This window comes from Coregonus clupeaformis, chromosome 8, assembly GCF_020615455.1.
Source record: "Coregonus clupeaformis isolate EN_2021a chromosome 8, ASM2061545v1, whole genome shotgun sequence".
NCBI classification, from domain to species: Eukaryota; Metazoa; Chordata; class Actinopteri; order Salmoniformes; family Salmonidae; genus Coregonus; species Coregonus clupeaformis.
The window spans coordinates 37,066,657-37,082,121 of NC_059199.1; the positions used below are offsets into that span (position 1 = coordinate 37,066,657).

General features: G+C 44.8%; 1 protein-coding gene across 4 annotated transcripts in view; it reads right to left on the reverse strand.

The window, feature by feature from the left end:
• Positions 1-15,465, reverse strand: part of LOC121571948 (trafficking protein particle complex subunit 9) — a 322,870-nt gene that overhangs the window by 108,583 nt on the left and 198,822 nt on the right. For all 4 annotated transcript variants that reach the window (XM_041883749.2, XM_041883745.2, XM_041883747.2 and 1 more), the window contains one exon: positions 11,888-11,998. In XM_041883749.2, the coding sequence (XP_041739683.1) occupies positions 11,888-11,998 (111 nt within the window). The remainder of the gene's footprint in view (positions 1-11,887; positions 11,999-15,465) is intronic.

Consider the following 15,465-nt stretch of genomic DNA (forward strand, 5'->3'; position numbering starts at 1 on the left):
GTTGCCAGGCCTGAGTGTAAACTAACAGACAATTAGAAGGTTCAAAAGCCAAAGCAAATATAATAAAATGATTTTTAAAGGGAAACTTTACAAATTTTCAACATCATATTCAACATCTGCAGCACCACCCCAACATCAACATATGTGCAAATGGCGTGTTTCTATGTTTTGTAGTAAAAAGATAGAGGAAGATAAGTGTTTCCAATGACATCATCGGTGTGCATCGTGTGATTTTGACCAATTGTGAGTAGGCATTGCCTACTAATTGGTTGATGGTCATTGGAAGCACTTATCTTTCTCTATCTTTTTTTTACTACAAAACAGAGAAACGCGCCATTTTCACATAATGTTGATGTTGGGGTGGTGCTGGAGATGATGAATACAAAGTTGAAACATTTTGAAATGTCCCTTTAAAGTATTTTGCTATTACAGCACCTATACTATATATTTCTCAATTTACATTTTGATGCTATATCACACACACATCTAGACATGTGGGTGATTGAGCAGGGATCTACCGTATTTTCCGCACTATAAGGCGCACCGGAGTATAAGCCGCAGCAGCTAAATTGAATGATATTGAATGATGTGTACATATATAAGCCGCACTGGACTATAAGCCGCAGGTGTTTTAATGTTTAATTACCATATGTAAGGGTTCGTGCACAGAGGGGATTGTCGGGAAAGAGACAAACTGTCTCGCTCTCGTAATGTCTGTCTGTCTTGCTCCCGTTCTGTCTCTCGTTCTGTCTCTCGTACCATTCTCGGTTCCACTTTTACTTTTGCGCGCTACCTGTCTCACTCTTTTCCGGCCTCCAGCTTTTCCTGCTGGAGCCCGCCGCTTAAAGGTGGGGGGCGCGGACTGGTCATGGAGCCCATAGAGTTAAAGTTGGTGGACTGTAACCTGTAAAATCCATAGATTTAGGAGGTCTTCTAGTGGCCGTTAGCTGTAAAAATCCATAGATTAGCCGCACCGTTATATAAGCCGCAGGGTCGAAAAATGGGGGAAAAGGCGCGGCTTATAGTCCGAAAATTACGGTAGATGTTCACGCAACTAAACCCATTCCTTGTCCTCAAGGGAGCTAGTTAGGGAGGGGGGAGCATCTATAAAAAAATAACATTATATTTCCACAATGAATGTGTGTCCCCAGATGGACCCAAAATAAACATGTTTAGGATAAAAACATTTCTCCTCACAGCATCACTGAGGTGTTTTGATGTGAAGTGAACCTTCCACAGTAGGAAGTGAACCTCGGAGAACAATCAGGCCTCATCTCTGTCACAGTGGAAACACCAAAACCCTTTACACATGCACACAGACACACAAACCATAGTCTCCCTCTCCTCAGCAGACAGATATTGCAGAGCACAGAGAATCGTAATACTACGGCTAAGGAAATGGTTGAATAATATTCTCCGCTCAGGATAGTAGAAAGGTGGTCACCATCTTTGTTTGACACACACACGTGTAGGCATGTGTAAACAAAAATAAGTCAGTCTGTGTGAATTAAGTGAGAAACGCTGCAGTCACCACTTGCTGGTGTGACTGAGGGGGGTCTCTCTCTCTCTCTAATAAACAACACAAAATGAACAGTAAACATTCCACTCAAATGTATTTTAAACAAATATAGACATTTCAAATGTTATATTATTGCCTATGATGGAAGAAAGTATTTGATCCCCTGCAAATGTTTTGTTTCCCCACTGATAAAGACATGATCAGTCTATAATTTTAATGGTAGGTTTATTTGAACAGTGAGAGACAGAATAACAACAAAAAAATCCAGAAAAACGCATGTCAAAATGTTATGAATTGATTTGCATTTTAATGAGGGAAATAAGTATTTGACCCCTCTGCAAAACATGACTTAGTACTTGGTGGCAAAACCCTTGTTGGCAATCACAGAGGTCAGACGTTTCTTGTAGTTGGCCACCAGGTTTGCACACATCTCAGGAGGGATTTTGTCCCACTCCTCTTTGCAGATCTTCTCCAAGTCATTAAGGTTTCGAGGCTGACGTTTGGGAACTCAAACCTTCAGCTCCCTCCACAGATTTTCTATGGGATTAAGGTCTGGAGACTGGCTAGGCCACTCCAGGACCTTAATGTGCTTCTTCTTGAGCCACTCCTTTGTTGCCTTGGATGTGTGTTTTGGGTCATTGTCATGCTGGAATACCAATCCCGACCCATTTTCAATGCCCTGGCTGAGGGAAGGAAGTTCTCACCCAAGATTTGACGGTACGTGGCCCCGTCCATCGTCCCTTTGATGCGGTGAAGTTGTCCTGTCCCCTTAAAAGAAAAACACCCCCAAAGCATAATGTTTCCACCTTCATGTTTGACGGTGGGGATGGTGTTCTTGGGGTCATAGGCAGCATTCCTCCTCATCCAAACACGGCGAGTTGAGTTGATGCCAAATATTTTGGTCTCATCTCACCACAACACTTTCACCCAGTTCTCCTCTGAATCATTCAGATGTTCATCGGCAAACTTCAGACGGGCCTGTATATGTGCTTTCTTGAGCAGGGCGACCTTGCGGGCGCTGTAGGATTTCAGTCCTTCACGGCATAGTGTGTTACCAATTGTGTTCTTGGTGACTATGGTCCCAGCTGCCTTGAGATCATTGACAAGATCCTCCCGTGTAGTTCTGGGCTGATTCCTCACCGTTCTCATGATCATTGCAACTCCAGAAGGTGAGATTTGCATGGAGCCTCAGGCCGAGGGAGATTGACAGTTATTTTGTGTTTCTTCCATTTGCGAATAATCGCACCAACTGTTGTCACCTTCTCACCAAGCTGCTTGGCGATGGTCTTGTAGCCCATTCCAGCCTTGTGTAGGTCTACAATCTTGTCCCTGACATCCTTGGAGAGCTCTTTGGTCTTGGTCATGGTGGAGAGTTTGGAATCTGATTGATTGATTGCTTCTGTGGACAGGTGTCTTTTATACAGGAAACAAACTGAGATTAGGAGCACTCCCTTTAAGAGTGTGCTCCTAATCTCAGCTTGTTACCTGTATAAAAGACACCTGGGAGCCAGAAATCTTTCTGATTGAGAGGGGGTCAAATACTTATTTCCCTCATTAAAATGCAAATCAATTTATAACATTTTTGACATGCGTTTTTCTGGATTCTTTTGTTGTTATTCTGTCGCTCACTGTTCAAATAAACCTACCATTAAAATTATAGACTGATCATTTCTTTGTCAGTGGGCAAACGTACAAAATCAGCAGGGGATCAAATACTTTTTCCCTCACTGTAGGCCCTCCTGTAGCTCAGTTGGTAGAGCATGGCGCTTGCAATGCCAGGGTTGTGGGTTCGATTCCCACGGGGGGCCAGTATGAAAAATGTATGCACTCACTAACTGTAAATCGCTCTGGATTAGAGCGTCTGCTAAATGACTAAAATGTAAAAATATGTACAGTGTTATAACAACGTGTAAATAGTTGAAGTATGAAAGGGAAAATAAATAAACAGATAAATATAGGTTGTATTTTCAATGTTGTTTGTGCTCCACTGGTTGCTCTTTTCTTTTCTTGTTGCAACAGGTCACAAATCTCTCTCTCTCTCTCTCTCTCTCTCTCTAAGCTATGTGTCATCCCCCCTTGCTCAAAACCCTCTAGGAGACACAGCTTCAAAGAGGGAGGGGTTGGCTGAGAGGGGTGTGACGGTCAGAAGAAGCTACTGGATCAACTGGATGACACAGAACATATGCAGGCCACCATCCCATGCGTCTAAAAAATAGATAATGGTCACAGTATGCACATGCTGGCAAAACTGTCATGTCTGTAAAGAAAAAAGGCCAAATCATAGGCTGATAATAATGCATTTTCAAACTAGGCTGGTGTCTTTGAAACAAGTGGTTCCCAAACTGTGGGGCATGGTGGTCCCCCCCACCAATAAAATAAAAAAAAGCCTACACATTCCAGGGTTTTTCTTAATATAATAATAGTGAAGACATCAACACTATGAAATAACACATATGGAATCATGTAGTAACCAAAAAACTAATAAAAATATATTTTATATCTGAGATTCTTCAAAGTAGCCACCCTTTGCCTTGATGACAGCTTTGCACACGCTTGGCATTCTCTCAACCAACTTCATGAGGTAGTCACCTGGAATGCATTTCAATTAACAGGTGTGCCTTGTTAAAAGTTAATTTGTGGAATTTCTTTCCTTCTTAATATGTTTGAGCCAATCAGTTGTGTTGTGACAAGGTAGGAGAGGTATACAGAAGATAGCCCTATTTGGTAAAGTTCCAAGTCCATATTATGGCAAGAACAGCTCAAATAAGCAAAGAGAAACACCATTCCATCATTACATTAAGTCATGAAGGTCAGTCACTCTGGAGAATTTCAAGAACTTTGAACGTTTCTTCAAGTGCAGTTGCAAAAACCATCAAGCGCTATGATGAAACTGGATCTCATGAGGACCGCCACAGGAAAGGAAGACCCAGAGTTACCTCTGCTGCAGAGGATACGTTTATTAGATTTACCAGCCTCAGAAATGGGCAATTAACTGCACCTCAGATTGCAGCCCAAATAAATGCTTCACAGTGTTCAAGTAACAGACACATCTCAACATCAACATCACAGCGTGAATCAGGTCTTCATGGTCGAATTGCTGCAAAGAAACCACTACTAAAGGACACCAATAAGAAGAGACATGCTTGGGCCAAGAAACACGAGCCATGGACATTAGACTGGTGGAAATCTGTCCTTTGGTCTGATGAGTCCAAATGTGAGATTTTTGATTCCAACCGCAGTGTCTTTGTGAGACGCAGAGTAGGTGAAAGTATGATCTCTGCATGTGTGGTTCCCACCGTGAAGCATGGAGGAGGAGGTGTTATGGTGTGGGGGTTCTTTGCTGGTGACACTGTCTGTGATTTATTTAGAATTCAAGGCACACTTAACCAGCATGGCTGCCACAGCATTCTGCAGCGATAAGCCATCCCATCTGGTTTGCGCTTAGTGAGACTATCATTTGTTTTTCAACAGGACAATGACCCAAAACACACATCCAGGCTGTGTAAGGGCTATTTGACCAAGAAGGAGAGTGATGGAGTGCTGCATCAAAAGACCTGGCCTCCACAATCACCCAACCTCAACCCAATTGAGATGGTTTGGGATGAGTTAGACCGCAGAGTGAAGGAAAAGCAGCCAACAAGTGCTGAGCATATGTGGGAACTCCTTCAAGACTGTTGGAAAGGGTGCTACTTTGGAGAATCTCAAATATAAAATATATTTTGATTTGTTTAACACGTTTTTGGTTACTACATGATTCCATATGTGTTATTTCATCGTTTTGATGTCGTCACCATTATTCTACAATGTAGAAAATAGTACAAATAAAGAACAACCCTTTAATGAGTAGGTGTGTCCAAACTTTTGACTGGTACTGTATATATAATATTATTTTTTTTAAAGAAACTCAGTCCAGCTTTAAACTTACTCTTGAAAGCTGTAATAGTACAATGCACAAGGTACAATTTCAACATTGGGTAGTGCATCATCAGTTCCTCTTGTCATGTTAGTCATTGCATACCTTAGACAGCTATTTATAACTTGCCAGAAACTTCCAGATCAACTAGCCCATGTCAGCTAACTTTTTTTATTTAGGTTTTTTAGCCCATAGATATGATTTTTGTCTTTATTTTAATTTAATTTCCCCCACCCCCCATTTTCTCCCCATTTTCGTGGTATCCAATTGGTAGTTACAGTGTTGTCCCATCGCTGCAACTCCTGTACGGACTCGGGAGACGTGAAGGTCGAGAGCCGTGCGTCCTCCTAAACACAACCCAACCGAGCCGCACTGCTTCTTGACACAATGTCCGCTTAACCCGGAAGCCAGCCGCACCAATGTGTCGGAGGAAACACTGTACACCTGGCAACCGTGTCAGCGTGAACTGCGCCCGGCCCGCCACAGGAGTCGCTAGTGTGCGATGGGACAAGAACATCCCTGCAAGCCAAACCCTCCCCTAACCTGGACGACGCTGGGCCAATTGTGCGCCGCCCCATGGGTCTCCTGGTCGCGGCCGGCATGCGACAGAGCCTGGACTCTAACCAGGATCTCTAGTGGGCCCATAGATATTCTTGTAATTTTTTTGTAACTCAAATATCACATGAATACACATTAGACATGGCAAAATGTATAGAATTGCAGGAAATAAGCTTTAAACCTGCAAAATTATCTCCACCAACAAGAGGGGTGTGAACAGTTAGTGTCATCAACAGTGCTTGGGGGGGGGATGTTCCCCAATGCTGGAAGTGGGGCCCTGAGTGAAAACGTTTGGGAACCCCTGTTTTAAACAACCTCATCAGACAGTAGGTGGGAAAAGATTCATTTCAGATTGCTGTGCAATGGGGCTGTTGTTTCAAACATCTCTATCATCCATGTCTGTATACAGACTGAGCAGCTCAATGGGCCACCACTAGAGAGCTGAAATAACAAAACCTCAGGAAAGACCTGTGATTCAGACAGAGGCTTCAGGACATGCAGGAAATACCAGCAGCCTGCAGGATGAATGGAGCAAAAAACCTTAAAGGATATTATGGACACTATCAGGAGATACTCCAGTCAAGGACGTTCACCCTGAGCATTTGTTCACACAGAACAGACAGACAGAGATATAAAAAGAAGCCCCTCAGGGATCTTTTCTGTCTGGCAGTCAGTTACAGATTAAACTGATACTTCAGGCACTCAACTCACACACACACATGACACATGCACACAAACACAAAAACACACGGCACAGCACGCACGCACACACACTCTAGGAAGTCAAACAACTGAGGGAGAATGGCTGTTGGCTCTTCTCCAGATGCATTATTATTAGAGCTTCCTAAGGCCTAGGGCACATGTTTCTTATAGTAGTTTGTTTGGAAGCGGTCATGACGTCTGACACTCAGTGGCCAGTTTATTAGGTACACCAGCCCGTTCACGAAAACGGTTCGCTCCTACATTCAGTGAGTCACGAGGCCGTGGCTTGCTATATAAAGCAAGCAGACATGTATCGAGGCATTCAGTTACTGTTTGATTGAACATTAGAATGGACAAAATTAGTGACCTAAGCGACTGAGCGCAGTATGATTGTGAGTGCTAGGTGTGCTGGTTCCAGTATGTCAAATGGCCGTCCTCATGGGCTTTCACGCTTGACCATGTCTAGGGTTTACAGAGAATGATGAGAGAGGTCGAAGGAGAATGGCAAGAGTCATGCACGCTATGAGGCGGGCCACAAACAGGCAAATAACAACACAGTAAAACAGTGGTGTGCCCAACAGGATCTCAGACACAACTCTTCGGTCCTTGTCACGGATGGGCTATTGCAGCAGACAACCACACCGTGTTCCACTCCTATCAGCTAAAAACAAGAAGAAGCGGCTCCAGTGGGCACGCGATCACCAACACTGGACAATTGAGGAGTGGAAAACCATTGCCTGGTCCGACGAATCCCAGTTCCCGTTGCATCATGCTGATGGCAGAGTCAGGATTTGGCGTAAGCCGCATGAGTCCATGGCCCCATCCTGCCTGGTGTCAACGGTACAGGGTGGGGGCGGTGGTGTAATGGTGTGGAGAATGCTTTCCTGACACACGGTAGGTCCCTTGATACCAATTGAGCAACGTTTCCATGCCCCGAAGAATGCAGGCTGTTCTGGAGGGAAAGGGGGGTCCGACCCGGTACTAGAAGGTCTACCTAATAAACTGGCCTACGGAGTGTATTTAGATTTATGTTCATCGACAAGTATGTCACCCGTCCTCACTACATTGGTTTATTTAGCTTTATTCAGGTCTGCATAAAGATTGTCTAATTTTAACTGTGGGTTATGATCCCTTGAGATATCATGCTGTGAATGTCATTAATGTCATGAATGATATTGTAGCTGCCCATACAAATCAAGACAAAGCCAAACTACAATAGACAAACCCTGCTCTCTCTCTATTCCCCATGGTGAAAAGCAAGAGAGAGATAAAATGGTGTCTGGTTGAAGAGGCTGACAGAGGTCGGTGTTCGAGCTTTCTAGGGCTTCCAAACATCAGAGGGGCCATTCTCATTCAGATCTCCTGCTCCTCTCATCTGTCTTTCAGCAGTAATGAACAGGAGCGAGGGGTAAAGATCTAGAAGTCTGAGAGAAGATGAAAGCAACCAGACCTCTTTCTTTCTTTTATGATCTCGCACACGAGCAGCCGCACGCGCATTGTATTTCTGAAAATAAAGATTTCCAGGGTAGCTTTAAACTAATACAATAGCACTATTTAAACAGATTGGGTGTTTTTGTTAATAACCCAATAAACAGAGGGAAAGTTTGTGTTAATTAAAGCAAAACAACAATCGAATACTTTAATAATAAACGGTATTAAATATGATTCGGACGATTTCCCTTCATATCTTATAGAAATCAGGGCTTCAGTTGACTGAGAGTGTTTTCCTGTTCTAATGTATTGAAGCTCAGGCGGGATTCAGAGCACTTTGTCTCCACTGTGGCTGTAATACCAGCGATTAAAAATGAACCGCTGACCTGCCTGTGCACCGGCTCACGTGCACACTTTTAATTCAAACTCTTTCAAAAGACAGCCCAACCTATCTACAAGACGTGTCTGAAGGCAGTGGGTTCATCATTCCTAACGTGTTATTGCTGTACCATAGAATGGAGAACAGGGAGCTCCAAAGTCCTACTGTCACTTTCCTGGAGAAGTTAGGAGAATTACCTCTATCTTTTGAACAGCATAATGGACCTAAATTATGAACCAGCCGTGTAGAGTATAAGAAAGATAAATATTCGCAGGCTACAAGGAAACAAAGTAGCACTATACTATAGTAAGGAGACAGGGAAATAGCTAGGCTAACCATTTCTAGACATTTTCCAATAGTCCTACAGAAGGATATTTTGATTATTGTGAGAATATTCCACTGTTTGGCTGTGTGGCTGAAATGAACAGCCCCCACACCACCCCATGTTCTCTCCCATGCAGGCAGTAAGAGAGCATTCCTCTCCTACAGAGTAAGGCTCCCACGCGTGGTGTACAGTACACGCTCACTCCCCACACGCACACACCTCCCCACCTGCACTCATAGCAGGAGGAGGACGCTCCTCAGAGATAGCTGTGACAGGAATCATAACTCGCTAATGTTCAGAGGAATAACAGGCAGTTTGAGGGAGAGAGGCGAGGAATGGGGGCAGGGAGAGAGGCGAGGTTCAGAGATAGAGAGGGGGAAGGGAAAAGGGAGGGAGAGGAAGCGACAGTGTCAGAATAATCCCATGTCAAGACGTACAGTCGCTCACTGTAAACTAACGTCCAACATGTCTTCATCAATGCAGAATGAATGTGTGTTTAGAGATACAGCTAGCTACTGATGGAGCTTCCCGCTTAGTGTTCAAAGTCAACAGGAATATCTTGTCTCGTACTAAAATCCAGTGACATGAGCAGCTCCATAGACATATTTAGAGAGTTTAGGTTATCTAGTAAAGGAGGATTTTAAAGGAATGGTTTCCTTACCCTGTAAGCTGTCTATGGACGGGGCGGCAGGTAGCTTAGTGGTTAAGAGCGTTGTGCCAGTAACCGAAAGGTCGCTGGTTCTAATCCCCGAGCCGACTAGGTGAAAAATCTGTCGATGTGCCCTTGAGCAAGGCACTTAACCCTAATTGCTCATGTAAGTCGCTCTGGATAAGAGCGTCTGCTAAATGATTAAAATGTAAAATGTAATGGACAAATTAAGACAGCAGTCCGTGATTTGGTTTGTTCACCTTGTCCATAGACTGCTTACAGGGTAACGAAATCAATGTCATTTTGTAATTTGGGTGAATTATCCCTTTAAAGGGCCGCTCCAGAGGCTGTCGTTATTGACCCCAGTAAAATATCCCAGAGTGAGATGTCAATAACGGACCTAACTACCATGGTTAGGTAAACAAGACAGCGTTGACCCATCGGCACTAATCCATTCTTAGCCATTAGTCTCATTAGCCCAACTACAGGCTATTAGAACCCTGTTTAACGCACCTGAAGACAGAGGATACACTACAGGCTATATGTAGGTTATGTATGTCACATGATACTTACAACATGGGTTTGATCACAGTATACACCTTCCTAATATTGAGTCCCCCCCTTTTGTCCTCAGAACAGCCTCAATTAGTCCGGGCATGGACTCTACAAGGTGCCGAAAGCATTCCACAGGGATGCTGGACCATGTTGACTCCAATGCTTACCGCAGTTGTGTCAAGTTGGCTGGATGTGCTTTGGGTTGTGGACCATTATTGATACTCACGGGAAACTGTTGAGCGTGAAAAACCCTGCAGCGTTACAGTTCTTGACACAAACTGGTGCGCCTGGCACCTACTACCATACCCCATTGAAAGGCACTTAAATATTTTGTCTTGCTCATTCACCCTCTGAATGGTACACATACAAAATCCATGTCTCAATTGTCTCAGAGCTTAAAAATCCTTCTTTAACCTGTCTCCTCCCCTTCATCTACACTGATTGAAGTGGATTTAACAAGTGACATCAGTAAGGGATCATAGCCTTCACCTGAATTCACCTGGTCAGTGTGTCATGGAAAAAGCAGGTGTTCCTAATGTTTTGTACACTCAGTGTATATTGTTCACTCATATGACTCTGACTGGTTGGATTTGAGTTTGTGTTCATATACAGTGCATTTGGAAAGTATTCAGACCCCTTCCCTTTTTCCACATTTAGTTACGTTACAGCCTCATTCTAAAGTCGATTAAATATTTATTTCCCCCTCATCAATCTACACACAATACCCCATAATAACAAAAGCGAAAAATAGGTTTTTAGAAATACCTTATTTACATAAGTATTCAGACCCTTTGCTATGAGACTCGAAATTGAGCTCAGGTGCATCCTGTTTCCATTGATCATCCTTGAGATGTTTCTACAACTTGATTGGAGTCCACCTGTGGTAAATTCAATTGATTGGACATAATTTGAAAAGGCACACACCTGTCTATATAAGGTCCTATAGTTGACAGTGCATGTCAGAGCAAAAACCAAGCCATGAGGTCGAAGGAATTGTCCGTAGAGCTCCGCAACAGGATTGTGTCGGGGCAAAGATCTGGGGAAGGGTACAAAAAAATTTCTGCAGCATTGAAGGTCCCCGAGAACACAGTGGCCTCCATCATTCTTAAATGGAAGAAGTTTGGAACCACCAAGACTCTTCCTAGACCTGGCCGCCCGGCCAAACTGAGCAATCGAGGAAGAAGGGCCTTGGTTAGGGAGGTGACCAAGAACCCGATGGTCACTGACAGAGCTCCAGAGTTCCTCTGTGATGACGGGAGAACCTTCCAGAAGGACAACCATCTCTGCAGCACTCCACCAATCAGGCTTTATGGTAGTGGCCAGACAGAAGACCCTCCTCAGTAAAAGGCACATGACAGCCCGCTTGGAGTTTGCAAAAGGCACCTAAAGACTCTCAGACCATGAGAAACAAGATTCTCTGGTCTGATGAAACCAAGATTGTCACGTCTGGTGAAGTCTTCATCCCTACGGTGAAGCATGGTGGTGGCAGCATCATGCTGTGGGGATGTTTTTCAGCGGTAGGGAGACTAGTCTTGATCGAGGGAGAATGATGAACGGAGCAAAGTACAGAGAGATTCGTCATTATGGGGTATTGTGTGTAGATTGATGAGGGGGAAAAAAACAATTTAATTAATTTTAGAATAAGGCTGTAACGTAACAAAATGTGGAAAAAGTCAAGGGGTCTGACTACTTTCCGAATGCGCTGTACGTTCATTCATTTATGTTCTCATGTTCATAAGAGAAACTTGGCCCACAATATGTGTACATTTAATACATGGAATATAATGGAATGGATTAGAATGGAATGGACTGTTATCCACTGGCTCCCTGTGAATGGGCAGGTTAAGGTCACATACCTCTGACACTCTGAGGCGTGCAGCACCAGGTCCTGGTTGTTCTTGGCGCTGACCGTCAGCTCATGTTCTGTTGAGTTGAACACGTCCAGCAGCAGGTGGCACTGACGGGTTCTGGAGAGAAACATAGAACCGGGTTAGAACCACACACAGACGGGTACTGGGGAAAGAGATAGAACTGGGTTAGAACCACACACAGACACACATAGGGAGAGAGAGAGAGCAGATGTTTTTAACTTGAAATAATACAGCAGCAAGTGTGTAATTGTGAGCGAGTGTCATGCCTACTCTCTTCAAATTGGAAAGAGAAATAGAACCAGTCAGAACACAAACAAGCCTGTACAGTAGCTACCGTACACAGACACAGAACACTAGAAAACCCTGTTTGCTAACCTAAGACCTACACAAGATGGAAAAATCATTATTATATTGATATTATGTTGATTAATAATTTACTGATATACCCAATTTGAACGGTCAGTTCAGTGTTCACTTAGCAACACCAAGGGTATCTTTGAGCTCTGACTGTGAGGAGAATGTAGAGTTCAGAGCCCGAAACGGACACAAATAGTTGGCTGCCTTGAATAATTTATGCATATCTTAGATCTTTAGAAGCCCAGTCAGTCAGTCTCCCAGCTGGATACTTGTTGAAACGGTTAACTTTTAAAACATTTCTACCTCTGGTACAGATCCAACATCTGCAATGTGCAAGTTGCAACATTATAAACTTTGCCAAAATGAGTTCCCTGATAGTTTTCGCTATTAAGCTACTGCTGTGGTGACCGTTTCCACAGCCCTCTTCTACTGTATGGCGCTGTCTCCTGATTGGCTAAGCTGCTGTGTCGGTGCTTCCTGATTGATGGTCCAGCTAAACGGTGGGGAGGATAAATCAGCTGTCTGGAGAGGAGAGGAGAAACAAATAGATAGATACAGGCTGGAGAGGAGAGGAGAAACAGACAGATAGAGACAGGCTGGAGAGGAGAAACAGACAGATAGAGACAGGCTGGAGAGGAGAGGAGAAACAGATAGAGACAGGCTGGAGAGGAGAGGAGAAACAGATAGATAGAGTCAGGCTGGAGAGGAGAGGAGAAACAGACAGATAGAGACAGGCTGGAGAGGAGAGGAGAAACAGATAGATAGAGACAGGCTGGAGAGGAGAGGAGAAACAGACAGATAGAGACAGGCTGGAGAGGAGAAACAGATAGACAGGCTGGAGAGGAGAGGAGAAACAGACAGATAGAGACAGGCTGGAGAGGAGAGGAGAAACAGATAGATAGAGACAGGCTGGAGAGGAGAGGAGAAACAGATAGATAGAGACAGGCTGGAGAGGAGAAACAGACAGATAGAGACAGGCTGGAGAGGAGAGGAGAAACAGATAGATAGAGACAGGCTGGAAAGGAGAGGAGAAAAAGACAGATAGAGACAGGCTGGAGAGGAGAAACAGATAGACAGAGACAGGCTGGAGAGGAGAAACAGACAGAGACAGGCTGGAGAGGAGAAACAGATAGAGACAGGCTGGAGAGGAGAAACAAATAGAGACAGGCTGGAGAGGAGAGGAGAACAGATAGATAGAGACAGGCTGGAGAGGAGAGGAGAACAGATAGATAGAGACAGGCTGGAGAGGAGAAACAGACAGATAGAGACAGGCTGGAGAGGAGAAACAGACAGATAGAGACAGGCTGGAGAGGAGAGGAGAAACAGATAGAGACAGGCTGGAGAGGAGAGGAGAAACAGACAGATAGAGACAGGCTGGAGAGGAGAGGAGAAACAGACAGATAGAGACAGGCTGGAGAGGAGAAACAGACAGATAGAGACAGGCAGGCTGGAGAGGAGAGGAGAAACAGATAGATAGAGACAGGCTGGAGAGGAGAGGAGAAACAGACAGATAGAGACAGGCTGGAGAGGAGAGGAGAAACAGACAGATAGAGACAGGCTGGAGAGGAGAAACAGACAGATAGAGACAGGCTGGAGAGGAGAAACAGATAGATAGAGACAGGCTGGAGAGGAGAAACAGACAGATAGAGACAGGCTGGAGAGGAGAGGAGAAACAGACAGATAGAGACAGGCTGGAGAGGAGAGGAGAAACAGATAGATAGAGACAGGCTGGAGAGGAGAAACAGATAGATAGAGACAGGCTGGAGAGGAGAGGAGAAACAGATAGAGACAGGCTGGAGAGGAGAGGAGAAACAGACAGATAGAGACAGGCTGGAGAGGAGAGGAGAAACAGACAGATAGAGACAGGCTGGAGAGGAGAGGAGAAACAGATAGATAGAGACAGGCTGGAGAGGAGAGGAGAAAAAGACAGATAGAGACAGGCTGGAGAGGAGAAACAGATAGATAGAGACAGGCTGGAGAGGAGAGGAGAAACAGATAGATAGAGACAGGCTGGAGAGGAGAGGAGAAACAGATAGATAGAGACAGGCTGGAGAGGAGAGGAGAAACAGACAGATAGAGACAGGCTGGAGAGGAGAGGAGAAACAGACAGATAGAGACAGGCTGGAGAGGAGAAACAGACAGATAGAGACAGGCAGGCTGGAGAGGAGAGGAGAAACAGATAGATAGAGACAGGCTGGAGAGGAGAGGAGAAACAGACAGAGACAGGCTGGAGAGGAGAGGAGAAACAGACAGATAGAGACAGGCTGGAGAGGAGAAACAGACAGATAGAGACAGGCTGGAGAGGAGAAACAGATAGATAGAGACAGGCTGGAGAGGAGAAACAGATAGATAGAGACAGGCTGGAGAGGAGAGGAGAAACAGATAGAGACAGGCTGGAGAGGAGAGGAGAAACAGACAGATAGAGACAGGCTGGAGAGGAGAGGAGAAACAGACAGATAGAGACAGGCTGGAGAGGAGAGGAGAAACAGATAGATAGAGACAGGCTGGAGAGGAGAAACAGACAGATAGAGACAGGCTGGAGAGGAGAAACAAATAGAGACAGGCTGGAGAGGAGAAACAAATAGAGACAGGCTGGAGAGGAGAGGAGAACAGATAGATAGAGACAGGCTGGAGAGGAGAGGAGAACAGATAGACAGGCTGGAGAGGAGAGGAGAAACAGATAGACAGGCTGGAGAGGAGAGGAGAAACAGATAGACAGGCTGGAGAGGAGAAGAGAAACAGCCACCGACAGCAGCTAGGAAACTGGCACTGATGAAAGGACTAACACCTTTGATGTTGTGATGTTAGGACAGGACAGGAATGGACTAGTGCTCCTTAATGTGTTTTCTTTATGTAATGTGTGTGTGTGTGTGTGTGTGTGTTAGAATGTTCACACGCAAACACCCTCCACCCTCCCACCCTCCACAAACACCACCAGATAATGAATGTCACCCATTTCTGGACAGCGCTATCTCACGCTGACGAATGAGCCGTGAGATCAGCCATTCCCTGTTATTGATTGGTGGAGAGGCCCCCCATCCCGTCGGAGCAGAATAACTCACCAAACTTGGCAACCCATTCACCAAACCTGGCGGCCCACGGTAGCTCATCACTTCTCAGAGCCACCACTGACGGCCAAATGAGCTTTTAAACAGATAGACATGCAAATCATCTGACTGGCTGTGTCTCTGTCTGTCTGTACCTCC